The sequence below is a fragment of the Colobus angolensis genome, unplaced genomic scaffold, assembly GCF_000951035.1.
Source record: "Colobus angolensis palliatus isolate OR3802 unplaced genomic scaffold, Cang.pa_1.0 Scaffold133, whole genome shotgun sequence".
Taxonomy (NCBI): domain Eukaryota; kingdom Metazoa; phylum Chordata; class Mammalia; order Primates; family Cercopithecidae; genus Colobus; species Colobus angolensis.
Window position 1 is genome coordinate 3776685 of NW_012114411.1, and position 8261 is coordinate 3784945.

General features: G+C 44.3%; 1 protein-coding gene across 1 annotated transcript in view; it reads left to right on the forward strand.

Moving 5' to 3' along the window:
• OLAH (oleoyl-ACP hydrolase) overlaps positions 1–6132 on the forward strand; it is a 36349-nt gene extending 30217 nt beyond the window's left edge. The window contains exons 6-9 of the mRNA XM_011934292.1: positions 346–470; positions 4219–4318; positions 5527–5852; positions 5886–6132. Of these exons, the coding sequence (XP_011789682.1) occupies positions 346–470; positions 4219–4318; positions 5527–5669 (368 nt within the window). The 3' untranslated portion in view covers positions 5670–5852; positions 5886–6132. The remainder of the gene's footprint in view (positions 1–345; positions 471–4218; positions 4319–5526; positions 5853–5885) is intronic.
• Positions 6133–8261: the final 2129 nt, after the last annotated feature.

The window sequence follows — 8261 nt, forward strand, 5'->3', positions numbered from 1 at the left end:
GAGAATTAACTGCTTGGTGGAGGGGAGGGTCTGGCACACAACAAACCATGAGCTATTTTTAAAAAACAAAACGCAACCAAAAAACTCACAACCAATGAGTTTTTTCACACCAAAGAAAGCTCCCAAACACCACAAATAAAACATTAACATAAATCATTTACGGGGACATTCTACTCATAGAATATAGAAAATGTTGACATTCTCACCGTTTCTCCAGTGAGTCAAATTGCAGCAGTTACAACTTTTAACTTCTTCTCTCCAAATTTCAAAAACTCTTCCAAATCTTGCCCTTTTGCAATAGGCAAGAGGAGAAGTCCTTTTCAATCTGTCCTCGTTATGTCCCAGCTTTTCCCAATGTAAATGAAATCAGGCCTGCAGAGTTTTTTCCAGTTCTCTTTCCCCATCATTACCACCAACGCTCAGAGCTGGTGGCTGAAATGGACATTGTCAGCCAAGAAGTGCCAGAAGCTGTGACTACTTCAACTCATATAAGCTGTCCTCCTCTCTTGCTTGGGACAATTGTTACTGTTCCTCCTCTGGGATCCTGATGCCACATATACTAGGGTGTTTCATAACTGATATTGTCCCAAATCTCTTGCAAGTTCTGTTTTGTCTCTTTTTTTAAAAAGTTTCCTTTCTGTTTCAGTGTGAAGAATTTCCTCTGCCTGTCTTCAAGGTCACTGACTTTCTTCAGCTGTATCAAGTCTACTGATGAGCCTGTCAAAGGACTTCTTCATTTCTGTTATTTCTACAAATTCCATTTGACTGTCTTCTGGTTTTCACCTTTCTAATGAAATTCCCCATGTGTTGATGAATGTTACCCACCTTTTCCACTAAATCTGTTGACAAATTAATCATACATATTTTAGAGTCCCTGTACGCGAGTTCCAACATCTGGGTCTTATCTGTGTCTGATTCTTTTGACTGCTTTGCCTGTCAACAATGGGTTATTTCTTGGTTTCTTATGTGTCTGATAATAATAATAATCATTATTTTTTGAGATGGAGTTTTGCTCTTATTGCCCAGGCTCGAGTGCAATGGCGCAATCTCAGTTCACTGCAACCTCCGCCTCCTGGGTTCAAGCAATTCTCCTGCCTCAGCCTCCGGAGTAGCTGGGATTACAGGCACGTGCCACCACGCCCAGCTAATTTTTTGTATTCTTAGTAGAGACGGGGTTTCGTCGTGTTGGCCAGGCTGGTCTCGAAATCCTGACCTCCGGTGATCCACCCACCTCGGCCTCCCAAAGTGCTGGGATTACAGGCATAAGCCACCATGCCCGGTGACAGTTTTACAAAATCAAAACCCAGTTATCATGCATAAAAACAGTAGAGACCAAAGGTAATGTTTTACACCTGAATTTGAGCACGCCTCTCCTTTTTGACGGGCCATTAGTGTGGGGAGTTGAGTTAGTCTAGACTGGGCTTGAGCTGGGTAGGGTTTTGTTGTTGCTGTGATCACCTGCAGTGCACCACCAGCTCTCAAATTCTCTTGTATAATTACTATGTGTCTGGTGTGGGATGCAGTTGTTGCAGAATTTTTCTCAGCGGTCCTGCCCTACCTTTGGTGTTCAGTGTTCCCTGTGACTCATAGAACAGCCTCTCTTCCTCCTGTTGCCCTCCCCAGCGTAGACAGCTGTTGCTTGTTACTCAATGTATGTTAGCCTGTGGGTAACACAGGGAGTTCCTGGACATCCTAGATAGTCTGAAGCATGAGTTCTAGGTGGCCTCCACTCCGGTGCCTGGCCTCTGTGAGTGGGGCTTTCTCAGCATGCCTGCTCCTTCTCTCTTGCAAACACATTTTTGCCTTGTATCTGTGGTTGCCTTGGTGGAAGAGTTCTGCCCCTTCCTACAAGCAGCAGAACTCTGCTTGGTTTTGGTGCAGAATTGTTTCCCATCCGTTCCTCAGGGGTCAGGGCTTATGCTTTTATCCTCCCCCACCGCGGCCACAGGGCTTTGCCTGCACCCTGGGGGTGGGAGGGTTTCATGCCCCTCCTCCAGCAGCTTAAGGCTTCTGCTTACAATGAGAGCAGACCTGGTCAGGTGGCAGTCTAGTGCCAGTCCCACTGCCACAGCTAACTAACTGCACTGTGGAGGTGTCTCTCCAGCCTCTTGCCTCACTCCTGATTTTTCTCGTCAACTCCTAGTGAAGGCCCATGGAAAAGAGGCTGCATGGTTGGGCAGGGTGGCTCATAACTGGAATCCCAGCACTTTCAGAGGCTGAGGCGGGTGGATCACTTGAGATCAGGAGTTCGAGACCAGCCTGGCCAACATGGTGAAACCCCGTCTCTACTAAAAATACAAAATTAGCTGGGTGTGGTGGCACGTGCCTGTAATCCCAGCTACTCGAGAGGCTGAGGCAGAAGAATCACTTGAACCCAGAAGAAAGAGGTTGCAATGAGCTGATTTCATACCATTGCACCCAAGCCTGGGCAATAGAGCGAGACTCCATCTAAAAAAAAAAACACACACACACACAAAAGAGGCCGTGAGTCAGTGTGAACTCCATCTAACACACCATTCTCACTGTATCTCCAACACTATAAAATTTCGGCTGATTTGAGTCTTACCACATGTACAGCAGATTTCTCTTCTGCCTGGACATGGTACAAGGTGACCTTGTCTACTGTCCCCATCTCTCTGTAGTGGGAACTGTCCTCCTTGGAATTTGATTTCTAGCTTGCCTCGCAAACACAGCTCTCTGTTAAGTTCACGACAAGTCATGATGCTGTAGTTTTTCTGTCTTTTTTTTTTTTTTTCTCATTGTTAGGATGGAATGTGCGGTGCTGCTGCTTTTTTACATCCTGAGCAGGAGCAAATCCTTGCCGGGATGATTGCAAGACCCACACACTTGGGCCTATTACATACACTTGGTCCTCCTCCAATCCATTACCCATACTCTATCCAGAGGATAAAAGTCCAGTTTGATCATGGTGTACCTTGTTTGATCTTTTTGGTGACTTCCTTTCACTCTTAGGACAACCAAATTCCTTTAAGTGGCCTGGACTTATACCTGCATACCTCTTATAACGTAATAATCCACTTTGTACTCCGAATAATAGCCTTTGTTGTTGTTGTTGTTGTTTTGTTTTGTTTCGTTTTTTGAGACGGAGTTTCGCTCTTATTGCCCAGGCTGGAGTGCAGTGGCGTGATTTCAGCTCACCTCAACCTCTGCCTACGGGGTTCAAGGGATTCTCCTGCCTCTGCCTACCGAGTAGCTGGGACTACAGGTGCCCGCCACCGCACCCGGCTAGTTTTTTTTTTGTATTTTTTAGTAGAGATGGGGTTTCACCATGTTAGCCAGGATGGTCTCGATCTCCTGACCTCGTGATCCGCCCGTCTTGGCCTCCCAAAGTGCTGGGATTACAGGCTTGAGCCACCGCGCCCGGCCGGTTAATTTTTTTATGTAGTAGAAATGGGGTCTTGCTGTGTTGCCCAGGCTGGTCTGAAACTCCTGGCCTTAAGCGATCCTCCCGCCTTGGCCTCCCAAAGTGCTGAGATTACAGCGTGAGCCATCACACCTGACTTAGCCATTAATTTGTCATCTTTCTCTTCCCTCTCTTCCTGCTGGCTCTTTGCCCTTTGACTGGTTCTTTTCTATGCATTCAGGTTTCAGATCCTCTCCCCTTCCCCAGGAGACCTGCCTAAACCCTATCCTCACCTCCACCCTCCTGCCAAGAGTTCTCCATCCCCTGGACTTGGTAGCACCTTCCATCTCTCTCTAGTTGAATGATTGTTTCTGTAATGTCTGTCTCCCAGCCAGTCTCTCAGCTGCAGGAGGGAAGGGACTGTGTTTGTTTCTCCATGTGCCCCTAGTGTCTAGCGCAGCACTGAGCCTCTGACTCAATAAACATGTTTGCTGCTGTTGTGAGGTTCTGTGCAGAGCAACCCTCTGCTGGGTCAATGAGAGCTGAGAGTTACCAAAGAGGTCTTTGTTTCTGATGACAGTTTAAAGGACTGGCTCCACCAGCTTTACCTTGAGTTGAACTGTGTGCCCCAGTGCCATCCTGCTGCCACTTGTCACATCCTAGAAGTTAGATATTGGAAATTAGTCTCCACACTGAGTCTCAGGCAGGCTTTGACAGGTAGAAGTGCCATTGGTGAAAAATGTTTTACACTGCTAGAAGTAGTCCAAGAAAAGAAGTGAACCCACCCCAAGTTTCATTGACATTAGGAACAGGAAAAGATTCTGGTATATTGATTTCAAACTATTACTAACCAGCTCTTTTATGTTTACAGCTCTAACATACCATCTAAGGCTGTTCTTGCTTGTGACTTAACATGTTTTGTTGGATCTGAAGACATAGTAAAGGATGTGGAAGGTGAAATTATTTTTAATCTCGGGTATTGTATTGAAATATATGTTTGATGGCTTTAAAATTTTTTTTTCTTTTGAGACAGAGTCTCGCCCCCCCTCACCCAGGCTGCAGTGCTATGGCATGATCTCGACTTATTGCAACCTCCACCTCACAGGTTCAAACAATTCTCCTGCCTTGGCCTCCTGAGTAGCTGGGATTACAGGTGCCAGCCACCATACCTGGCTATTTTTTGTATTTTTAGTAGAGACGGAGTTTCAGCATGTTGGCCAGGCTGGCCTCAAATTCCTGACCTCGTGATCTGCCTGCCTTGTCCTCCCAAAGTGCTGGGATTATACGCATGAGCCACCACACCTGACCAGCTTTTAAATTTTTTATATGTTTAATTTTTGTGGGTACATAGTAGGCATATATATTTATGTTCAATGGTGTTTGACCAATGTCAACCAGCAGTTACCGCAATGAATAAAAAATTAATTGAAGTTGTATTTAGTATAAAAGAAGAGATGTTAGTCTTGTGTAAAATGAGACAACTGCTGTATACTGATAGGTCTCAAAGAAATAAAAAATGTAGTACACATAGTGTAAGAGTTAAAGAAAGAGGAAAGACACACGAAATGCAGCTTAACAGTCAAAGACAGGTTTTCTTTAGATAAGACCTGAGAGGGGCTCCCGACCAATTTCAGTCAGGAGCACTTTATCTTACAGATGAAGAGTATATATTGGTTTTAGGGTGAGGGGCTTATTACTAGCTTGGAATGCTTCTGTGTGAGGGAGAAGTTTTATGGTGGTGTTGAAATGTCTCTGGGAGGAAGGGAGGTTATCTTCGGGCAGACATCTTTCTGGCGGCCAGAAGCAGGGTTATCTCAAGGCCATCATCTTCCTGGCTAGAGGGGGGTTATCTTGGGACTAACATGTCTCTGGTTGGGGAGGAGTTTGGAACGTTTCTGGTTGGAGATGTTATCTACGGTTTATGGTTATGGTGACCTCAGCCATTAGACTGATGCCCTTTGGATTTAGGTGGTTTTTGATTAAGGTAAACTTTAGAATGAGGGGCTTGTCCAAGATGGCAATGCTCCTGCTTTCTTACCTAGAACATAAGGCTTTGAAAGTAACTGTACTCCAGGGTGTCAGCTCTTAAAGAAATAATGTCTTGAAGTGAATCTTTAGTTGCTATTGGTGTTGTTATTGAATATAATCTTGTTTATTTTCAGCCTGGAAAGATGTAACCAGTGGAAATACTAACATTCACCAGCTTCCAGGGGATCACTTTCATCTTCTGGATCCTGCCAATGAGAGATTAATCAAGAACTACATAATCAAGTATCTAGAAGTATCATCGCTTGCGAATTTTTAGATATTTTTCCTTTCACTTTTAAAATAATCAAAGTAATATGATAATCTTTTCAGTTATTCAGCTGTAGCTCAGTTTTATTCACATTGGAAATTACACATTTTCTACTGTCAGGGAGATTCATTACATAAATATATTGAGGTATCTGGGGACAAAGGTCAAGCCAGTAAAGAATACTTCTGGCAGGCCAGGTGCAGTGGCTCACGACTGAAACCCCAGCACATGGGGAGGCCAAGGCGGGTGGATCACAAGGTCAGGAGATCAAGATGATCCTGGCTAACACAGTGAAACCCAATCTATACAAAAATTACAAAAAATTAGCCAGGTATGGTGGCCAGTGCCTGTAATCCCACCTACTCAGGAGGCTGAGGCAGGAGAATGGCGTGACCTGGGAGGCGGAGCTTGCAGTGACCTGAGATCACACCACTGCACTCCAGCCCGGACGACAGAGCAAGACTCTATCTCATAAAAAAAAAAAAAAAAAAAAAGAATACTTCTGGCAGAGTCTTTTATTCTTCATATTCAAATCTCACTTGATTCTCCTTTATGGGAAGTTTGTCAATAAAATTCATGATTGGTAAATTATCAATTTTTTCCTTCAGTTAGTTTAATGGTGAAGATGATTAACAGGGGAAGTGCTTGAAGTTTCAACAACACACCGTGGCTCAAAGCTGCATCTCATTCTTTCAAATGTAGAATAGCCCCATTTAGTAAGAAAATGTAATCTACTGCCTTGTTAAAAGCAGATAACCCTAAATAATTATTGTCACCTGTACAGGCAAGTCCTCAGAATGCCCATACCCCAGCCCTCTAAGGAGTTTCTTCTTCGCCACTTGCTGGCGGGGAGGGGCAAGAGGGGGAGTGGCTCTGCCACCTTGGCATGACTGGCTGGGACCTGGGTCCAGTCCCCGCAGTGGACAACCAATCTAGAGTCTGGCCCGTGACAAAGGGAGTGGCCAAGCACAAATGTTATGCCTAAGAGGCTGCCTCAGCCTCACTCAGCAATAACTTCAACTTGACTTAGGGAGAAAGCACAACAGCTGGAAGTGAACAGGAACCAAGAGAAAAAGAAAAGCAGAAATAGGAGCCAGGCACAGTGGCTCAACACCTGGAATCCTAGCACTTTGGAAGGCTGAGTAGGAGGATCATTTCAGGTCAGGAGTGTGGGAGACCCCCGTCTGTACAAAAGATTTTAAAAATCAGCCAGGCATGGTGGTGTGCACCTGTGGTCCCAGCTACTTGGAAGGCTGAGGCTGAAAGATTGCTTGAGCCCAGGAGGTCAAGGCTGCAGTGAGCTAGGATCATGTCATTGCATTCCAGCCTGAGGGACAGAGTGAGACCCTATCACACACACACACACACAAAAAAAAGTACATAAGGCCTTAGTAAATAAGGTTAAGGAAAATGCATACAGGTGGTATTTTCCAAAATTTATCACTCTTTTTTTAAAAAGTACAAAAAATATAAAATTAACTATTTGGGGGAGGCACTTTGAGTTAGAATTCATGTAATAAATTTAGGCTACAATTAGCCTTAAGCAAATTATGTTGTAGTATGTGTTGCACTTTATCCTTTAATTTGATACTATTTCCAGGGTTCCCTTACTGAAAGATTTGTACAAAAGTAATTGGGAGGTCTGGCGTGGTGGCTCACACCTGTAATCCCTGCACTTTGGGAGGTCGAGACGGGCGGATCAGCTGAGGTCAGGAGTTCAAGACCAGCCTGGCCAACATGGCGAAACCCCATCTCTACTAAAAATGCAAAAAAATTAGCTGGGCATGGTGGCGGGCGCCTGTAATCCCAGCTACTAGGGAAGCTGAGGCAAGAGAATTGCTTGAATCCGGGAGGCGGAGGTTGCAGTGAGCCAAGATTGTGCCTCTGCACTCCTGCCTCAGCGACAGAATGAGACTGTGTCTCAAAAAAAAAAAAAAAGTAATTAGGATTTGTGATTATTAATTTGAAAAATGTTTAATCGATATAGTCTGCAAATTGAAGTTTCATGATGGAACCAATGCCAGGCTTTGGGGGTGAGCTTTTTCCCCTGCAACTCTACCTGGTGGAGGTGAAGTTCATATGGGAACAACTTTTAGGAGTTTTCAAGCCCTCAATTCTAAGACACCAAGTCTGTCATTGCTGATGTCTTCTCTTTGAAGGAATTAGGCCTTGATATCATTGTGGAAGACGTCTATCATTAGGCAAAATTTAGAAAGATGAGAATTATCTCGATTGCCAAAATTTTCCCGATGAGAAATCAACCTTGGTTTTTAAAACTAAACTTTTTGAGATAACTGCAGATTCCCTTTTATTTGTAAGAAATAATACAGAGAGATTTGTGTAGCCTTTAACCCAATTTCCTTTAATGGTAACTGTTATAGGAAATATAGTGTAATATCACGAGCAGGATATTGGTGTTGCTACAATCAGGACACAGAACATTCCATCACTGCAGGATCATCCCTCCTGCTGCCCTTTTAAAGCCACGCTAACCTCCCTCCTCCCTGGCAACCACTATTCCATCCTTTGTGTCTATAAATTTTCCCCTTCAAGAATCCTGGCTGGACGCGGTGGCGTAATACTTAATAACTTAGGTTATTA